Source organism: Haliaeetus leucocephalus, unplaced genomic scaffold, assembly GCF_000737465.1.
Source record: "Haliaeetus leucocephalus isolate CR32 unplaced genomic scaffold, Haliaeetus_leucocephalus-4.0 Scaffold773, whole genome shotgun sequence".
Lineage (NCBI taxonomy): Eukaryota > Metazoa > Chordata > Aves > Accipitriformes > Accipitridae > Haliaeetus > Haliaeetus leucocephalus.
Window position 1 is genome coordinate 1,984,583 of NW_010973209.1, and position 20,495 is coordinate 2,005,077.

The 20,495-nt window shown below is 53.0% G+C and overlaps 1 protein-coding gene across 1 annotated transcript in view; it reads right to left on the reverse strand.

Annotated features, from left to right (window-relative positions):
• Window positions 1-7,153: 7,153 nt before the first annotated feature.
• Window positions 7,154-20,495, reverse strand: part of ADAMTS8 (ADAM metallopeptidase with thrombospondin type 1 motif, 8) — a 21,495-nt gene continuing 8,153 nt past the window's right edge. Inside the window, exons 3-10 of the mRNA XM_010581480.1 lie at window positions 12,765-13,004; window positions 12,385-12,517; window positions 11,695-11,862; window positions 11,190-11,488; window positions 10,465-10,648; window positions 9,967-10,139; window positions 9,678-9,853; window positions 7,154-7,886 (exon numbers count right to left, since the gene is read on the reverse strand). Coding sequence (XP_010579782.1) covers window positions 7,154-7,886; window positions 9,678-9,853; window positions 9,967-10,139; window positions 10,465-10,648; window positions 11,190-11,488; window positions 11,695-11,862; window positions 12,385-12,517; window positions 12,765-13,004 — 2,106 coding nt within the window. The remainder of the gene's footprint in view (window positions 7,887-9,677; window positions 9,854-9,966; window positions 10,140-10,464; window positions 10,649-11,189; window positions 11,489-11,694; window positions 11,863-12,384; window positions 12,518-12,764; window positions 13,005-20,495) is intronic.

Sequence of the window (20,495 nt, forward strand, 5' to 3'; positions counted from 1 at the left end):
AAAAAAAAAAAAAAAAAAAAATTCCAAAAAAAAAAACCAAAGAGGCCAAACTCCCGCTCCATCATAAAAACCCTGGGACCATTTTAGATGATTCCTTGCAAAACTGGGGAGGCAACCAGAGCCCCAGCAATCTCCAGGGTTGGATTCTTAATTCTCTCTTAATTGCTGCTTAATTCTCCTTTTGCTGCTTCTTATGCTGGCTTTATATTTGCGGGGAGCTGTCGTGCAACCCTGACGCACGGCTGCCTCCCGTCGCAATCTACTCCCATGCAAAGCAGAAACAAAAATTGCCCCCATTTCAGCCGGTTGCACATGTGAACGGGTTGTTCCCGCTATAACAAGACGGAATTTGCAAGGCAAGGAAGAATCTGCTCCTGGCTATCCGTGGTAACTCCTGAATCACGGAGGATTAAGCAAGAAACTCGGGCTGCCAGCCTTCACCTTCAAAATGCTGCTCCGAAAAGTGTCGAGCTTGCGGTGTTTGATGGTGAAAGTGGTGTAGATCGAGTGCTTTTAGTCAACCGACAGCCGTATCCTGCTCGAGGCTTGCTCTGAGCAGGTCTTGGACTTTGCACGGGAAGGAAAGAGGGTCCAAACTACCCAAATTCATGTCTGGAAGACAGTAGAATTCAGTGTGGTCTACATCCTCGCCGTGCTTCGGCAACATAACAAAATCCTCCAAGTAAAGCATTGAAACCAACAGCCTTTAAACCCGCTACGTCCAGCCTGCAAATAAGCCATAAAACTGCAAAATGAAACACCACCTTGACTTTCCTTTCAAGGAATTTGTTTGTTACACATAAACACCCCAAAAATAAAGCACGGCCCCAGTGTCAGGCGAGCGATAGGGCAGCGGGTACCCAGTCGGGATGCCCCAGGCTTCCCCTGGAGCAGAGATGAGCACGGGATGCTCGGCGGCTGCAAATCGGTGTACGGAGGTTGAATTTTCCTCCGAATCCCCGTTGTTTCCCCCTTGGGAAAGCAAGCTGCCTCGGCCGACGGCAGAGTTTGCACGGTGGGGAGCTGGCCCGCGCACGTGCGTTGATTCCCCCCCCCAAAAATCGCGGTGTCTTCAGCGATTCAAACCCATTCCTGCGGGGGGAAGCCCTTTAGTTAATTTCTTCCTCTTTCTCCCTTTTTCCTCACCACCTCCTGCAACGGCACACCTGCGTCCCAGCCGCCATCTCCGCTTGGCTCATTAGGTTTCCAATTAACAGTGGGGCCGTTTGGGTGTGGGAAGCCGGGAGGTTTGGGATACAGAGCGCCCTGCGCATCATCATCACCGCGAAGGAGCACATCAGCCTGACTCCGATACGAATTTCTTCTCGCTCCAGCAGAAGAGGCCGGTTTATTAATAACAGTTTATTAGCCCTCGATAGCTGAAGAGGTTCTCCAGCGATTCCCAGAGCCACGTTGTTCACCAGGGTAAATCGGGGAGGGAGCCGTGTTGATTTACACCTGCTCGGGTTTCCTAAGCTACCGGGTCATCCTTTATTACCGTTTGCTTTTTCTGCGGAGTTGAAGTTTCTCGGCAAGAGGCGTCTCGATGAATTGCCAAAATACCGACTCCCGGTATATTCCCGGTAAGGGGATTTGCTCTTATGCACGTTTTACAGCACCGCGGACTCAATTCATGGGCACGGGTGGAGCACCGCTGACATAAACCCTGAGTAATTCATTGGTAAATCTGCTCTGTGCATCTACTGCTCATTTATAGGGACGTGCAGGGACCTCGGGAGTCCCTTGGCTGAACCTGCTGGAATTTGGTGGGTATAAAACACTGGTGGGAAAATGAGGAGAAAGCTTTCAAAAGGCGACTCTTGGCCTCCACCTTCGGCTTTTAAATGGGATGCAAACTGCTGGAGCCAGGGATGCTTAGCAGAGCAGCCCTGCATCGCTCTTGGGGCTCGCTGGCAGCAGCAGCCGCTGCGAGGAAAAGAGTCCTGTCTGCAGCACGATGGACGCAGCAGGGGGCTGTGCCGTCCCCTTGAAGCCTTCCTTGTCTGTCTAAACAGAAATCGTCGTTTCCCAACCACCCAGAAGACACTCGGCTACGTCTCCCGTCCGTCCCCCACCCGTCAGGGTGTCTGGCCCTCGCTTTAATCCTTGACTTTCTCCCTCGCTTACCCCGTTTGGGCAATCAGAACGTGCGATTCCTGGCTGGATGGTGCTTCACCCGCTTTTTGCAGCATGCGGGATATGTTTTCCTTCGCTTCAGCGGCTCTTGGAGCAGATCCCGTGCTGCTAGGAGCCTGCTCTCCTGCTCCTGGCAGCATGCATCCATTAACACCGAAAGCAAATGACACCTTCCCTGCACAGCCTTCCTCTCCTCTCCCTGACCTTGGCATCTCCGGAGGGAAAAACCTCTTTGCTCCCACCCTCGAGGACTCGCTGCCTACTCCTTAATTTACCACCAGTGTGCAGGAGCCGTCTCCTCTCCATCATCCTGCCTGTTGCCGTCTCCAAGGCTCAGTTAATTTGCTTTAGCTCAACCCTGCTGCCTTCTCTCTTTGGCAAGCCCCAGTTTTCTCCTGGCATCGGGAGGATTTGGGATTTACGTCCTCTTCAGACCTGGGAGGGCTTTGCCTGGTCCTTCAGTGAGCGCTGTCCCGGGGATTAAAGCATCCTGGTTGGCAGGAGAAGAGGTTGAAGTGGGCAGTTTAGGAGAGGAGCCCGTTTTCTAAGATGCTCTGAATTGCAACAGTGCCTCTGAAATGCCATCGCCCAGGAGCTCTGGGAACCAAACTGCTTGCTTGGGCGACTGAGGATGGATTTAACAGGTATCTGTATGGAGAAAGAGAAATCCAGAAGAGCAGAGGGGTCATAAAACTGGGAAGGATGAGCTGAGCAGAGGATAACGGCAGAAAAGGGACATTATGGTCCTAGGACATGTCAGGAAGGATGTTTCCATTGGGAATAAGGAAGGATTTGTGGTTGGAGCACCAGGTGCTGGTGTGACCTTACGGAGACACTCTGGTCACTTCTGTCCGGGGATAAGAAGTTCAGCCCAGAGCTGAGGAGGGTATTTTACAAGGTCAGCCTACAGAGCTTGGCTTGCAAAGTTTAGCAAAATAAGGCTGAAAGAGGGTACAGCTCCTGTCTACAAACACATGAGAGGGGAGTTATAAACCAGGGAAAGAGGAAAGCTGTTAAACTAAAGAAGAGTATCAGCACAAGGACAAGGTCTCTGGGGTACTGTCATGGGTACGGTGAGAGAGAACCTCCCATAAGGTTTATTTTCTTGCCCCACTATTCTTTTTTAAAAGTTAAGTTACGCCGCTCTGATTAATTTCCTACCCGGTAATATCCCAAAGCCTTTGGCATTGTTTGAAATTCCAATTATTCATCTCAAACCCAGTGATGGCAACAAAATGACAAAAAAGAAAGTGGGGGAAAAGCCAGGGCAGGGCTGTCACCTTAATGAGCCGAAACCCAGGACCCGGCTGTACGGGCGCCAAGGGAAGTCATCTAAAATGAATGTCACACCTGGTTATAAATAGGGTGGCATGCGTCGCTGTGCCCATTAACATAGTGACACGTCCCACAGCGATGAGTTAACCCTTTCCCTTGCCCTCCCATGGAGCTAAATATAGGCAGCCTCTGCCCAGCCGCAGCAGCAGCATTTTCTAGCTCCATCAGTGGGTGGAAATCACCGATATACAGAAAATAAAGCACAGCCGCTATTCAACATCAGTCCGTGCTTTCAGCTAGGGCATCTAGCAGCAGAGCCTGTTTGTCCCAAGCAAAAGTCATCCACATTACCTTGTAATGAGCCCGTGCTTATTCCAATGAGATGGCTCCAAAACCTGCGTTGCCTTATATCAAAGTTCAGCGATCCTGTGTTTCGGAGGACACCACCACACCTAGAGAAGCAGCACTGAGTTCCTATCATCTCTGGTTATTATACAGTTAAGCAAAGGAGCCAGCATCCCCTCTGTTTTAGCCCTGTTTAGGCTGTACGTCCTCCTAGTAAGTAGCAGAATTATCTATATGTATGCACGCATAGAGAGGAGGTAGATGCTCATCAGCAGTCAGCAAAACAGCAACGATTCAAAATCTCTGGGGAACAATTTTTGCTCCCTGGGTTTTGTCTACTTTGTCATGTAATGTTTTGGTTTAGCATCTTAAAACTGAATTAACCATTTATTTATAGCTGAATAAGCTATGGAAAAGGGAGATTTAAAGTATTGCTCTTGGGATGAGATTAAAAAAATATATCCTGAGAAAAGTGCAAACAGAGACAAATGCAAAAAGGTAAGAGGCAGGAAATCCTTTATTGAAGGGGTAAAGGCAGAGTCACAGACTGTTTTCAAAGTCAAACCCAAATACAAACAAAAGGCTAAAACCCAGAAAAATTATATTCCCCCCCCCCTTAAAATGAAAGTCCAAAGCTTAATTTGGGTTGGATTTGTTATGCTTACGCAGCTCGGTTGGCAATCGCACCCTGATTTGGGGGCACCAGGGAGGAGGGAGACACCAGTCATATACCGAAGTGGTTAAACGATGAGCAGAGACGTCCCCTCTCCGACCCCACTGCAGGCTTCGGAGTGGGGATGTGGGAGCAGCATGTTAAAACACAGACAGTCTTTTTTTTTTTTTTAATTTCTTTTTTCCTTTTTTTTTTTCTCTCCTTTCCAGACAGCTACTGTACAAAACCAAACAAAAATTTATAATAAATACCTAACACAAGAGGCTCAGTACATTGCTACAATCCTTCACTGAAGGGAAACATATATATACATATATATATCCTAATATATAACCTCTTTGACTTAAATCAGCGTAAAGGCTACGTGTTTCTACAGGAAGGCTAGGGCAGGAATCCCACTTACCATCACCCAGACCCCACACCTCAACCGAGCATCACCGCCTGCGGTCCCCCCGCTCCCCACAGGGTCCCCATCCTCCTCCTTGCTGGAAAAGCAGCAGGATTTGCCCGCGGCAGGGAGTTTTTGCATCTAGGAAGGGAATTTTTTGCATCTAGGAAGCTCTGGCTAAGCAACCGCACAGTGAATATAAAGAAATTGGAAGAGACCCTTGGCATGCACGACTCCTGTGTGATAAATACAGACGTTTTCCTTGGCACTGTCTCAGGCTGAAATTTCTGACCCATCCTAAATGCTGGTTACAACGCTGGAGAGGAAACACACGCTGGCCTTTGAGTTAAAACCCTCACAGACTCAAAGGGGAAAAAGAAAATAACCCTGCAAGGCTATATGACTTTAGCATCCAGCTATTTGTTAGAGTGAGAGAGGGCTTAAATTCCTGGAGATTAATTAGCAGACGCAGAACATTGCCCGAAGGTAGGTCTGAACAAACAGCTCTGTATCCAAACTCTGCAGCTGGCCTTTATTTTTTTTTTTTTTTTTAACAAAAAAAAAAAAAAAAAAAAAAAAGAGGAGCCAAGCCCTCGGTACCCTCAGTCCTTGGCTGTAGCCCCCTTGGTTTCAATAGGAATCACCTACGGGAGATAAAAGCTGAATATCTCGGGCTTTCAAATGAAGGGGAGGGTTTCTGGCAGGGCTCTGGGGGAGCGGCTCGCCCCACAATCCTATCCCGAACCTGCCTGGCCAGTGAGAAAAGAGTTTCATGTGAGCTTCACTCAGGCAAAGGAGACAAGAAAAAGGATTCACTCCGCAATTGCAAATGGGGAAGCGCAGACATCGCAAATTCAAGTCCTCCTCCTCCAGCCCTTCTCCCCTTCCTATGAGAAAAAGGCTGTTCCCACTGGAAATTTGACATTTTGCTGCCAAAAGGGGAGCCAAAGCAGGGTATGGGCATCCGCAGGAAAGCGGCGAGGGGCATCGAGAGAGGAATCTGGAGATACCGAATCGCTCGTCCAGTGATGGCAAGACCTTCCCAAATTCCGTCCCCGCTCCCCAGGCACTGGCTGCTGCCAGCACAGGGATGGTGATCACTTTGAAAGAGGGAAATTTCAGGGATTGCAGCCAGGCTGGGGAGAGGGGGCCTGGCTGTTCCCCACCGGGAAGGAAGAGCTCCAGCCTTGCCGGGCTCGGTTTTAGACCAAGAATTGCTCAAGCAAGGCTGGAGCCCGCGACCAGATCCAAGCATCCTCACGTATCCCAGGAAAGCAGAGGTGAAGAGCGGCACCGGTCACCGCGGCGGGCTGGGGAGAGGCTCAGCATCTGCAGGTCCTGGGCTCGTCCCTGCTGCAAGCCAGGTTAGCAAATTATCTCAAAAATTAAAGCAGAGCTGAGAAAATGAGCACGCAAGGGACTGAAAGCCAGGGATGGGAGAGGAAATGCTGGTACACCCAAGTGTCCTCTCCCAAGGGGGGGACGGGGGTATCGCAATAGGCATTTCACAGGCAAAGCACTGCAGAATCGGTAATTAATTAATCCTCACGGCAGCCCTGCAAGCCAGACTGGGTGTAATTAAGCCTTGGTTTTATGGCTGGGGAAACTGAGGCATGGGGTCGCAGCTCTAGGGATAATTCTGCAGATGCTGGGGGTGTTTGGAGGCAGAGGTTCGTCGTTGCCTCGTAGATTATAAATCCCACAGAAACCACTGTGACCATCTCACCTGTCCTCCTGCCTAACGCGTGCCAGGATCAGGCCCTCAGCTCGTTCCTGCTCCCAGCCAAATGAGCGAGTTATCTCCCAAGCTAAACCCACAGCCGATAAAACGCTCCTCGGGCTCAAGGACACCCACGCTGCTGCAGGGAGGGGATGGCCATCCGATCCAAGCCTTTTGCAAAGGGATCCCGATTTTATCGGCAAAGCCGCCCACCCTGGACCTCCTCGACCTGCAGCTGGGACGGAGCAATGCCAAAGCCAAGCTCCTCATTTTTTCCAGCGCCAAACCCCAGCGAACCTTGCAAACAGAGTCTGCAACGATGTTTAACGACAGCTCTTTGGAAACACCCTACAGATCTGCTTATTTTTCCCCTTAAATTACGACTTGCCTGCAAGCAACCAGCCAGAAAGAAAGGAAGAAAAGAAAGGAAAAGAAGTGATTCCTCCCCGTTTTGCCACCGTTATTCCCCCCTCTGAGGTAGACGTCGATGGGGTGGGGATGAACCGCTGGAGAGTGGTTATTCGTCTGGCGAGCAAGCCCGCGGCATCCTCGCTGTCCTGCCCCGGCGTTGCCGGCACAGCGCATCGCCGCCGAGCCCGTCCCGACGCGGTGCGGCTCAGCACTGCCGTAGCATGCAGGCGGCGGTGACCGGCGGTGGTCCCGGCGAGCTGCATTTCTCCGGGGTGGTGATTTTACCGGTGTAATCGATGCAAGAGGCATTGTGCGTCCGCACACCCTCGCCGCAAGTTTGGGAGCAGGGGGACCAGGGACCCAAGCGCCAAAGCGGGCAGGGGACGTCTCCGCAGGGCTTGATGTCCTCGGGCTTGAGAGCTCTGTCGCAGGTGGAGGAGGTTTGACCCTCCACATCCCGGCAATCCACCGTCCGCCTCTGCCAGCCGGAGCCGCACGTCTTGGAGCACTCGGACCAGTCGCCCAGGACCCACTGGGAGGTCAGCATCGGTCGGATGACGTTGGCCGACTTCTTCTCTTTGCCTTTTTGCTTGCTGAAAGGGACGTCCTTGGGGATGAAGAAGGTGTACTTGACTTTTGGTGGGAAGACCTCGCTGGCGATGGTCAGCAGCTGGACGGTCAGGGGCTCCGGGAGCTGTCGGAAGCTCTGCAGCCTCTCCAGGGTCGTCATGGAGCCGCTGTATTTCAGGATGGTCCCCTTAATGAGGATGTCCTGCTCCATGGCCGAGATGGCAAAGTCTCCGTTCAGCAGGTACTTGCCCTCGAGGGTCCTCAGGGCCAAGTAATTCCCGTCGTGACGGACCCCTCGGTGGCTGCGCTGTTTGATGTCGATGTTGGTTGCCCCGGCGGGGATGGTGACGATATCGTTGTAGCCATATCTGCACAGGGCAAAGGGACACGGTTATTTTCCTGGACTTAAAGAGGAGACCCATGCAGGGGATAGTGCTTGGCGAGTGGGATCGTGGCTCTGAAGCCATTCCTTTGTAACCCAGAGCGCTCAGGAGCTGTAAATATTGCAGCAGTCATGCCAGAGGTGTGCTCAGCTGGAAGATTTTGCTGAATTACATGCAAAAATGAGCGATGCAATCAGAGGAACAGCCCCATGGTTACCAGCCTTGCCGGGAAATTCCCCTTACCCCCTTTCTTTCAGGTAAAGGTAAACAGGTAAAGTGCTTGGGACTAAAAGCCTGGCTCTGCCCAGTGAATCTGTCACTGGTGATGCTGAAGGATAGCATCAGCTATAGATACAGAACAGCACAACAGGAGACAGCAGGGTGCTGCTGGCATTGGACACACAGAGGATATGTACATTGGCCAGATGTTGCTGCTAAAACCAGATCAGCAGTTAAACAGTTAACCCAACAGACATCTTCTATTGTAGGTGACTTGATATTAACTCAAAAGCCTTTCCTAGAAGACGGCAAGTACTACGGCAACAAAACCATCCCTATCCACGGGCAGGCATCTCTGCAGCCTGGGCTCATCTTTGAAAGGGTTTTGCAGCCACCACCATTATGCGGAATTGCTCCTGTTGGAGGGCACAGAACATGTTCCCATGCCGGGGGAATATTTCCCTGCAAAGCCAGCCAGAGCCCATCCCCAGAGCACCATGGTTCCTGGAACGGCACTGGGAAGGCTTCAGTACTCGAGCCCTCAGCACCCCGTGCTATGGTAATTCCTTGCTACTATAATAAAATGCCACCCTGACACGACTCACGCCGTGGGGCCGGCAGGATCGTTTTCCACGCATCCCCACAGTTGATGCTGCGGTCAGTAATTAGATTTAGAGTATTCTGGAACAAAGCCTTCGGGTCAAACTCTGCTCTCAGTCAACCCGGCCTCCGTAACCCTGATCTTAATGGGATCTCTTCTTGGCTGTAGCTACCATGCTAATCTCTCTTTAGTCAACCACAAACAATTCATAGGAGAGTGGAAGCCCCGTTTCAGCTGGCTCCCTGGAAGGAAACCATTTAGGAAATCTAAATTGACTGTGTGAGTCACCTCGCCGCATGGAATTGGACGCGTTGGGCTTTTGTTACGAACTTTTCAACAAAAGCCTTAAATTCAGCTCTTTGGCACAGCTACAGAGATCTTGGGCAAGGGAAGCGGCTGCCTCCATGCCCATGTCCCAGGACTGAAATTCACACCGAAGCCCAGGGAAAAGTTAGTGAACTATTTATATCCCACATCAGCCCTTGAATATCTGTCCAACTCACTGCATTGGGGTGAGATGCATATTGTAAACTCCTCGGGGCAGCAGATTTACTTGCAGTGGCGTACTGAGCGCATCACCAGCATCGTCACCAGCTATTATTTTAGGAAATAAACTCTGCTTGGCTTGCAGAATGCTGCCCCGAAATAAACTTAGTGTAAGCTCCGGGGTTTGGGGAGGAGAGCAGGCTGTTGCAAGGTCATCACAGCTGCAAACCCTGGTTAATGGCATGGAGGGGAAGCCAAGCACTCCTTGAGCCTGGCTGCAGCAAACAAGGTCTGCAGCTAGGTATGATGTTTCGGGTGCGGAAAGCAAACTGGCTTTACGTGACTTGGGCGGAGTCCTAATATTCCTAGCCTAGAAGTTTTGCAATAAAAAAAAAAGAAGAAAGGAGAATAAGAGGGGAAGCCGGTTTTTCTCCCCCCAGCCCGTCTCTGCAGACCCCTTCTCCCCTTACTTGGACCGGTTGAGCGAGCCGGATATTTTCCTGCAAGTCGAGCCGTTGCCGCCGCACACCCCGCACTTGTCCAGCTTCTTGGAGGACCCGACTACGTGATCGCAGCCAGCCTTGATGCACTGCCCGTGGACACAGATGGAGAGGGTCTCTGGTCCGCACAGCGTCCCATCGATCACCTAGGAAAAAGGGGGGGATGCGGAAGAGCAATTAGGGCATGGCTGTGTGCGTGTGTTTGACCTGAGATGGGGTAACGAGGGGCAACAGTAATTATCATCACCAGGTATCTTACTTTGGCCTCAAAGACTTTAAATTCACTCCTCCCTCTGGCTCGGCAAAAGAGCTTGCATCGGTCTCGGGGTGACACTCCTGCGTACTTGGGAACCCACTCTAGGCGATTCCCTTCCAAATCCGTAAAGTTGTAGCTGTTGTACTTCTCGCATTGCTGCTCCCGAAAGCTTTTCCCTGAAAGGAAAGGCAAAACGTGACCCAAAAGCCGCGAGAAGCCGGCAGGAACCTCCTCGGCCGTCGCAGAGATGTGGGAGCGAGCTGAGGACAGCGGGAGCGCGCGAACAGAGGAGGGATGCCGCACACCTCCCACCCAGCCGGAGGGGATCACAACCCCCAGCAGAAGGCTATTCCCCACTCTCCCCCCCAAAAATGTGAATAATCAAGGGAGAGCAATCCCTGGTGATGGGTTCTGGAGAAACGGGGGGCGGCCAGTGAGCGTGCATTTGGGAATTGCACCCTTTGCCTCTGCCGATGGGTGGATTTGCAGAGCTGGGCTTACCGTCTGGTGGGCACTCGTTGGTGTGGCAGGACTGGTACTTGGCACGCTGGCCCTCGCAATACCTGCCGCCGTGCTGGGGTTTGGGGCTGTCGCAGTGACGGTAGGAGAACTGCACGCCGCCGCCACAGGTCCGGGAGCAGGAGCCCCAGGGGCTCCACGGGCCCCAGCCGCCGTCCACCGCCGGCTGCAAGAGGCCACGAGAAGCTGCTAGATTCCCTCCCCGAGCCCCTCCATCCCCGGCTGCTGGCTTCCAGGGTGAGCGAAGGTCTGGAGCAATGCTAAAGCGTCCCCCCCGGCTCCTCTCCCCGTGTCCCTGATCCACAGCAAAGCACTGAAGCACATCCTTCACGTGAAGTTATTACTGACTTCCACCACTCTGTTCGTGTGCTTAAAGTTAAGCTTGGGTTTAAGTACTTTGCTGACTGACTCGGAAATCGCTGCTAATTCCCCGGCAGGGCAAAAAGTGATGATTTAATTGCAGAACTGCGGCTGCTTGCTCTGGTTCAGACCAGCCCGTGCCTCGGCAAAAGGCACAGCAGTGTTTATCTGCGAGCTGGGCTTGCCAGTAATAAAGATTAACGAAAGGTGCTGTCGAAGGAGAGGTATCCAGAAAACAAAGCAGGCAAATCCAAAGCTAGCCCAAGGGATGGCAGGAGTGGGGTAAGAGGTTTGGGAATCCCAAAGGGTCGAGCCCCAGCCCGTCGGTCCCCAATCCCCTCCATTACCTGGGGCTTCAGGGCATCCTGCGGCACGCAGCGGCCGTCCCAGCACAGCCCGCCGGCTTTGCAAGGGGTGCCGTCAGCCCAGGGCAAGCTGCCGTTCTTGGTGTGGCAAAGGGGCTCCCCGCTGTCGGTCCTGCACCAGAGCTGGGCGCAGATGTCCTCCTCCGTGGTGTTGGGGCAGTGCTGGAACTCCTTGCCGAAAATCTGCTGGCATTGCTGGTCCAGGCTGTACAGGGATCCTCGGCCGGGCAGCTCGGCGGGCAGGGCAAGGGGGTCGGCCGGGGCATCGAGCAAGCAGTCGCCTGGGCAAGGCGTGAGAATTAGGCTGGAGATGCATCAGGGCTTGACGCCAGGGACTGCACCAAGCAGGGCACCCCAAACCTCCGCGTGCGGTCTGATTTGACACCCCCCCCCCTTCACCCCGCACACCCCTCCGGGCATTGCAAAGAGCCTGAGCAATTAAGGCAAAGGTAGTTTTGAGTGATGAGGCAACTGAACTGAGCCTTACCGTGCCCTCCATCCAGGAACTCGGTGAGGTACATGGCACTGCAAGGGGACCAGGGCTGGGTCTTGTTCAAGTGGATGAAGAGAGGGGCCATCATATGGTGCTTGCCGAGGGGCCCAAAGAGCCGCTCGCAGGTTTTGGAGTCGTCATGGGGCATGCTGAGCACATGGCCTGGGGAGCAGAGAGCATCAGGGAGTGAGCTGCAGCCTCCCAGTCCTGGCCCTGCTCTGCTGCAGACGGTGCATGGGCAGCTGGGAGCATCTATAAGTTATCAAGCAGTTCCTATTGCTGCAAAAGCTTATTGCTCAGATAAATCAGAAGCGATAAACAAAACAGTGCGTTCTCGCTCTATCTTAGCAGTACAGCCCGCTGTATGCAGGGCAAAGCAGCCCAAATTAGTCGGCGCATCTCTAGGAGCAGTAAACCAAGGGGGAGAAGCGCTTGGCCGCACGCCTTCGCTCATCACATCAGGCAAATGCACCGATGTACACCAGCTCGAGCACTTCTAAGCACCTTTGCTGGTGCAAAGCAGCTTCTGTCGGTGCCAGAATCTCCCCAGCGCTGCCCAAGGCTTGGCGGGAGGTACCCAGCCAGGAGATGCTGGCACTGGGCTCCGCTACATCCCCTCCCAGGAGCCGGTCTGGCCGTGCCGGGCTGAAAAAACCAAAACCCCCTTGGGAAGGGATGCATTACCCAGTTCGTGAGCCAGGGTGTAGGCTGCCTGCAGGCCCTCGTCCTCAATCACCGAGCAGCTTTTGTTGCGGTCGCACATGGTGCCGATATCTGCCACTCCCAGCGTGTCGCAGCTTTGGTGTCCGCAGAAGTCCTGTTGGCGAGCAGCGCCGAGGGGAGTAAGGCAGGGTGAAGGGGTCCCACGTTCGGCAACCCCAACATCTCCCAGCAGAGCTGGGCAACCCGCTGGTGGTCTGCACCCCAAATGCAACCGCCCCCCAACTGCTTTGCTGCAAGCTCCATTCACTGCATGGCGGGGGGATCCCTCCTCTCCCTCCAGGGACATCTTGACCCTTTTCTTTCCTCCCCATCCCAGAGCATCCCCAAGGGACCCTTCAGACCTGTCTTGTCAGCAGGATGGCAGTATCGTAGTGCTCCGGGTGCCGGTCGCTCAGGGGGTTGAACTTTTGCTGCCAGCTACAGAAGTTACGCAGGGTGAGCCCGCCGTTGTCGGACACCTCCGGCCCCGCTGCTGCCTCGTCCACCACCAGCACCTTCACCACCACCAGGTTGATGGAGTTCTTCAGGCTGGGGTGCTTGTAGATACGAGCCGCCATGGACATCAGGGTCAGGATGTGGTTCTGCAGAGAAAGAGAGGGGCAGGCAAAACCTGGGTGAAACCTTTGCCACGGGGTGCTTTTTTTTTTTTGGTTAGGAAAGGAAAAATCAACCTCATTTCCGAAGCCTACCACATCCAGACCGACTCAGGCAGCCAGCTGGGTTGACGTCCTAAGCGCTGCCTTTTCTATACATGATGCTTTACGCCTCATGCCAGCGGGAAGGATGGGCAGGACAAGCCCACCCCTGCAACCCCTTCTCCACCTGCCGTGAACCCTTTGCACCCAGAAAACCTTCGGGAAAACCTCACGTGTCCGGCCGAGTGCTCTTGCATATTCCCAAAGCATTAACCCTGCCCTCACTGCCCTGGGGCGGGAACCGCCTCACGCACAACATCTCGCTGGTGCAAAACCACCCTCGCATCGCTGTAAAACTCCTGCCCGTGCTGGTTGGCAGGGTTTGAACCCAACGTCCTCAGCCACAAACCGGGGCCAAAGCACTTTGATGGCCAAATCTTCGTCCAGCAGCATCCCTGCTCGGGCGACTGGGATGACCAGAGATTACTCAAGATGTCAAACGCGCCAGCGATGTTTAGGCTGATGTAAACATCTTATCGGAGCATCGAAATTCCTCTTCTGCTTGGCACCCGTTCACGGCCCCGAAGTCAGGAGAAAAAAATGCAGCTATTACACAATATCGTATTGGGAAAGAGAAAGCGGCTTCTCTCCTCCCCAGACGAATTACACCCCATGGTCTTGCTTCAGCGCCACTACCTAATTAAACTGGAAGGACTCAGTGGAAGCCCTCTCCAACGGCTGAGTTTCACCCAAAATACACATTTCCTGAGTGGAGCCGGCTCCGCACGCTCATCCATCGTGATGCTGCCAGGACAGTGATATGCACAAAATGCCGTTTTCTTAGTGAACGAGGGAGATGTTTAGGGAGCTGCCCTCCTCCACTAACAGCGACGGCATATTTGCTGCACTGAGAGCCACTCAGCCAGGACAGTTGTGGCTATTTTAAATTGTTCTGCCACATTTTATCCCGTCACTGGCAGCTCCATGTAAACAGATGTTTCGCTTCAGCAAGACATATCCCAAGTACCCTCCAGCTCATTATCCGAGGGCAGGCCCCAGCAAGGATGATGGGAGCACTGAATAGACTGGTTTATTTAGACTGGCCAGATCTCTGCGACGTGACTCATGTCCCAGCCCGAAGCATGCAACAAATGTCACGGAGAAGTCACCGCCGAGGCAAGAAATGCAGGCGAGATCCCCACGAGTGGTTGCTCCAAGGGACCGGGAGAATTGTTTACCCCACGGGGAAAGTCCATGGGGAACCTTCCTAAAAATATCCCAAAGCCTTCCTAAAATTACGCACATGAAGACCAGGAAGGATGCTCTACACTGGAGCTGCACATCATGGGACGATCCATCATTTCCAAGGCAGCAAATCCCACGCCATCCTTTTCTAACCCATTACAAGTTTCTCCCCATCCTGGTAGTTGTTACCTGGGAGCTCTCAGTCCCTACTGCAAGTTCCCCAGGACACCAATGCTCACATCCTCAGGGTTACATCCAGCCAAGAAACAATTTCAGCGCAGGAACGGAAGGACTCGGAAAATATCTGTCCGCCTTCCCTTCGTCTGGAAAGCGAAGATGGAAAGCGAACCAAACAAACAGCTATTTAGTGCAGATTAAAAGGTCAAATTCACTTGTTCCACCATCTGGTGTCTATTTATACCCATCCCTGGGCCGTGCGGGAGTTGGTCGGGTTTCGGATGGACCCCGACTGCTCCGGGGAGAGTGGCAATCCACCTGCACCGCCTTGGCTGGTCCAAGGGTTTGGAGCTGGGGCCAAAAGCAAATTACAGGATCCCCAGGGCTCAGGAGAGGCTGACTGAACGCTTTTGGCCAACAGCCGGCTGTGGACGAGTTGAATCCCGCTTGTCCCGTCCTCCCTGTGCCTTTGCAAACAGGCTCTGGCTTGACGAGCCACCCAGGAGGGAACGTTACCTTCTCCGGGTTTTCCTTCCCAGCATCAAGGCTGAGGATGTGGCTATGGGGATCGGATGCAGGGCAGCCACGGGGGTGGGTTTGGGGAGCCCAGAGGCACAAACGGACTGGTTTCTGCCTCCTTGCAAGGCACCGCAGCACAGCAGGCTCAAGGCGCTTCCCTGCCGTTTCCAGCCAGCATCCTGGGAGATCTTGGCAGGATTTCTGTCCGACTGGTAAATACAGCTGGAAAATCAGCCCTTTACCTGCTCTGGGGGGAGAGGATATGAGCCTGAACCCGAGAGGATTGCGGGAGCACCCCTCCTCTGCCCCATGCGCTTTTATGGCCAGGCATGAACATCGCATCTGAGCCACCCCACCGGAGAGGCAGGGCAGGGGTTTCTACTGCCCGGTGATGCTCTCCAAATCCTTGGCTCCCTCTGGTCTCGAGAAGATCAAATTCCTAAAACGATGGGGGGATGCCTTTTGTCTGACACACCTGCATTACAGCAGCTCCCATATCCCTCCTGCCACAGCATCACTGCTGCTGGGAGAGCCCTAAGCCAGGTACCACCAGCATTGCCCGATGCCAGACAGCCAGCAGCAAACAGCACGTGCAGAGGGTTAGCAGTGGGGGGGAAAAAAAAAAAAAAAAAAAATCAGAGCATGAGGAACTGAAGTGGTTGCTTTTAACCTGATAATGTTGAAGGATTTCACTTTCTGATGCAGGTTCTTGCAAAATCTCTGCTTACATTCTCCTTTGTGAGAACCACTTGGAAGCTGAAGTCTGCAGAGATTACCAAATTGTTTAGGTTTTTCTTTTTAATTATTATTATTATTGGGGGGCGGGGGGGAGAGAAACTGCTCTTACACAGACACTAACTATTATTGTGGTATGCACATAATGATCTAATATTGCTGGATGCACCCAGTGCAGAAGGATGGCAGGGAGCACCCATGCAACACCCTGGCACAACTCTCCTCCCTCCGACACGCTCCCCAGCTCATGGAGATTAATGCTCAACCTGACCTGGGGCTGTAAGTTTGTTTGTTTGTTCATTGGGTTGTTGGGTTTGGGTCTTTTTTTTTTTTCCCCTCCTTTTTCTCTAGAAGCCAGCATTTGGGGGGGGGGGGGGGAGGAGAGAAATGCTGAGATTTCTGGAGTGCAAACAGATGGAAGGAAGAAAACATGGGGTCAGATGCAAGGGCTGCCCAGCTTTTAAAAAAACAACTGGTAAAAACATATCCCAGCCTGTGTCTCTCCCCTGAAGCGACGTCTGCATGCTGGCCCCCCAGCTCGGATACCCGCAGCGGCCAGCGGCCGCCCTGCCAGCCTCCTCCTGCAGTTTGAAGCCTGGGCCAAGAATTTCCTTGCAAAAATGTGGGCAGCAGCCAAGGGAAATGGGGGGCAAGCTGGAGGAAAGGGGGACACCTTGCCAGCCTGCCAGTGTGCCTGGCTGCCCTCCTGCCTTCCCAGCTCTCTGCCCCATGACTTTTCTGCTTGCCACGTGATTTTTTTCCCCCCCTTCTCTTTCCCTCTTTGCTAGATATTTGGGGCTGACCCACAAAAGAAGCAATTACCCCTTTTCAGGGCAGGGGAAACTGAGGCACATGCTGGATTGCCACCACCTCTTTGCAGGCACGGATGAACATGAAGCAAAACCCTGTCCTGAGAGCATCCCGGGGCAGGAACACTGCAGTTTGCAATTGCTCCTGGGTTGCTTTGGTGGGAGCCGGCTCCCTTGACGCTGAGCCTTTCATACCGAAGCCCTTGATAATCGGCGGTCACCACGCCAGCGGCCGGGTTGAAACGCGGCAGCTGTTTAACATTACGGGACAACGCGAGGAAGAGAGTGCATCGGCCAGGGGAATATTTAGGGAGGCTGCCCGGTCCTCCGACCCCTTGCACCAAAGCGGATGCAGGATCGGGGTCACAGACGGGGGGGGGACAAATCCCAGAGGAAAAGCACCAGCAATGCTGGCGGATGGCAGCATCAGCGCAGGTCCCCCTTTGCTTGGCAAAGATCCCCTTTAATCCCACCCCGGTTGTCTTTGGGATGGGCTCAGGAAGGGCCGGCTCCTTTTGTCAAGGGATTAAGCAAACTCACCCACTCAAGCTGCACAATATCCTAAAGCGAGCCTAGGAGCTGGGCACGAGGGGACCTGAGGCTCCAGGGTGGCTTTGGCTTTACCTCCAAGGACACTTTGATGGTCAATCTAGGTGTGGGAGAGCCGGCAGCAGGACCCCAACAGTGCCCCGTGCTGCACACTCCAGCACCCGTCTGGTCTTAGAGGGGAGGGATGCAACAGCACTCCTAAAACCTCGTAAATCTGCCTGGAAAAAACACAGAAGTCAAGCAAGGAATCCTGGCTTAATCAGACCGATCTGATTTTGCCCTGGTTCTCGGTTGTTACCAGCTCTCGGAGTCAGGGATAGCAGCTTCCTTGCTCGCAAGAGCAAGGGGGAAAGAAAAGGGGATCGTAGCCATCATGTCTGCAGAGGAAAGCTTGGAAACGCATCTCATCTGCACCCAAGAGACTGGAGAAATCCCACCACAGGAATCCGATTCTGCTGCCAACTGGCTGAGGATGCTGTGGCCGGTTTTTGTAACCGTCTGTTGCTTTAGGTGTCTCGGCAAACATCCCCTGAGTCTTGCAGAGCATCTATGCAAGTGCAGCCTGCGCTGCAGGTGCTCAGCCCAAATGCCCTTTCTTCTGAACATCGGAGGGATTAGCCCCTACACTGCCTCCTGCCTCAGTTTCCCATACTCAAACGTCCCACTTAATTCTGTTAGTGATGCTCACTGTCCTTTTTTCCTTTTTTTTACCCCGCCCAAGCATTTTGGGTTCTCTGCAGGAAAAACACAAAGGATTAACTTGTGTGTCCAGCCCAGGACCTCACACCCTTCCCTATATAAGGGGGCTCTCCCTAATCACTGCAGGTCACATCCAGCCAAGTCCTCCACAACCTGCCGGCTGCTCACAGGTGTTATTGCTCAGCACTGTCCTGCTGCTAATGCCCCCCAAATACTCCATCTCCTGCAAGGATCAAGACAGAAGAATGATTAAACCCCCAAATTTCAGGTCTGGTTCTGTTCTTCATCATTTCCTCCTGGTTTACATGAGTATTGATGGAGGTAGAACTAAGCTTTTGTTATCTAAATCAGGTTAACAGCTGAGCTATAATGGCTCAGATTGATTAGAAATAAATCATTAATAGCATTTTCCTAACAAGAGTGTGACATCGATTATAACTTGCAAGGCTTGAATGCATCTTATGGTGACTATCTTCTACTGGAGCAGTTACAGCTTATGCAAGAAAATAACTGGGAATACAAACAATGCTTATGACCTTTAATAAATACTTGGTAATTAAAGTGTGGTTACGGGAAGAAAAGTCACTATATAAATATGGTTTCTTCTGACTCAACATTTCTACTCCCTGGGCATCCTCTAGTCAGCTCTCCAAGATCTCACTAGCCTGAGCAAGCCATCTTTTTTTTTTTGGCCCACAAAATGTGGGTATTTAGGGAGAAGTGAGATGGCTATTTGGTCTCTGAGTTAGCAGCAACCGTGCTTCTCCCTGCATTTTTGTTGCAGAGAACAAAAGACACAGAAACACAGCAGGTGGCTTCCCCCCCCCACCATTGCTACACGAGAACTGGTTGCTGTTTTCTCCCAAATACTTAAATCCTAACCGAGACCTTTAAAGGCTTCCTTCCCATCAAGAAATATCCTCAGAGTTGATGCAAAGATATTGCTCTTGGGGACAAAGAGGAGATAAAATGGTAAAATGGGAGGCAAGCAGACTGGAAAGTCACTGATGACTAAGGAAGGAGCTGTCATGGACCCACCGGGCAGCATCACCCACCCCCAGGGCTGTACCACCCAAACTGGGGCACGGTACCAGCTTTTCCACCCCTTGGTTGTGTACATGTGCAGCTCAGCAGCTTTCAGCCTTCCAGAACTGCCACAGCACAGATTTACCCAGAGGTGTGTTGCTTTTTCCCCCTGCAAAAGAGATCACCTTATTTGTAGCAAGGAGGCAGACCCTTGGGTGTTGCTTTAAAACCGTTGGGTGCCCAGCTGGTTGCAGAAGATGCAATACGCTATTTTTCCTGTCCTCTTGGGGAATCAAAGACCAGCTTCACACTACAGGGAGAGTAATTTCCACCACTATTTACGTGCCTGTTGCTTAAAAATTCAGATGACTCCATTGAAAACTCTGGTTTTGACCGGCTGTAAGCTCTGGGCGGTTGTCTCCAAGTGCAGCACCCATCGCTCCTTGACCCTCCGCTATCTGTTCCTGCCAGCCTGGCTTGGTGGCATGCAAGCAAAACCGAGCAAGGGGCGAAACCTGAGTGATGCTGAGCAGCTGAAATCAGCTGGAGCTCTGAGGTTTAGCATTTCTCAAGGTCCAGCCCCGCCTGAGGCAGGCTGGAATTAAAACACTGCTTTATTAGGAGTGGAGAAGCTGGATGAAGCCCCCAGGGAAAGGATAAAGCGGGCAGAAACGGCAAAGCCAGGCTGCCAAAGCGCAGCCCCTGGTTTCAGCTGCCCTCCTGCTCCCCGCTGAGCTCCAGCTTCAAGGACTCCTCTAACAGCCCCATACCCAAGCAACCCACGGCAGAGGACGAGCAACTTCGGTGCACAGTTATCCCTCACAAAGACCCGAGTGTGTTTCAGACCATGCAAACCTGTATTGGGACCCGAGGACCCGAGCAACCCATCGCTGCAGGGAGCATGGCGGTGGGGAGCTGGCTTTGTAAGAGGCATGAAAAATAACCCCACGCCGATGAAAGCAGCTGGTCAACAGCCCTGGAGATGGACGCGGGGGCTCAGAGGTCCAGCATCTCCGCTACTGGGGTCGCCACAAAGCCTGGCCATGGGCAGGGTCTCCGCGGCCGGAGCACGTTTAAAGGAGGGGCAACATTTCTGGCGGTGGCGGCTGGGGGAAAAGGTTGTTCGTGCATCTGCTCGGCTGCTAACAGGTGGCTCAGGAGCGGGGCTGCGCATTACTCAGCCCGTGGTTTATTTACTATTTGGCCCAAGCTCCTATCCGGAAGGGAGTTAAGCTCATCGCTTTGCAGCACAGCTCTTTCCCTGTAGCAAGAAAGGCATTAACCCCCTCTGTCCCTCATCTATGGGGACACCAGACTGATGGGACATCACGGTGTCCAGCCTGTGCAGACGGAGGCTCCCCAGGACAGATGCTGGGTCTGGGAAAGGGTCCCCAAACACTGACCGAACCCCATAGATAACTCTGCAGCCATTGCCCCAGGGATTTATGGCCCCTACATGGCAAGGAAAAGTGGGGACAGAGCCAAGGTCTCCCACCTCGTCCTCAGCTCTCTACTCTCTTCCCCAAGGTGAACCCTGGCATCCCAGGGCTGCTTGTCCCTGCGGAGGCTGGGTGGGAAGGGAAGGTACCCAGCAGCGGGCAGGGGACTGGGAATGCAGGTGGGGGACAGAGATGCAGCAGGGACAGAGGGCTGGAGACGGGAGGAGGTGGAGAGGCAG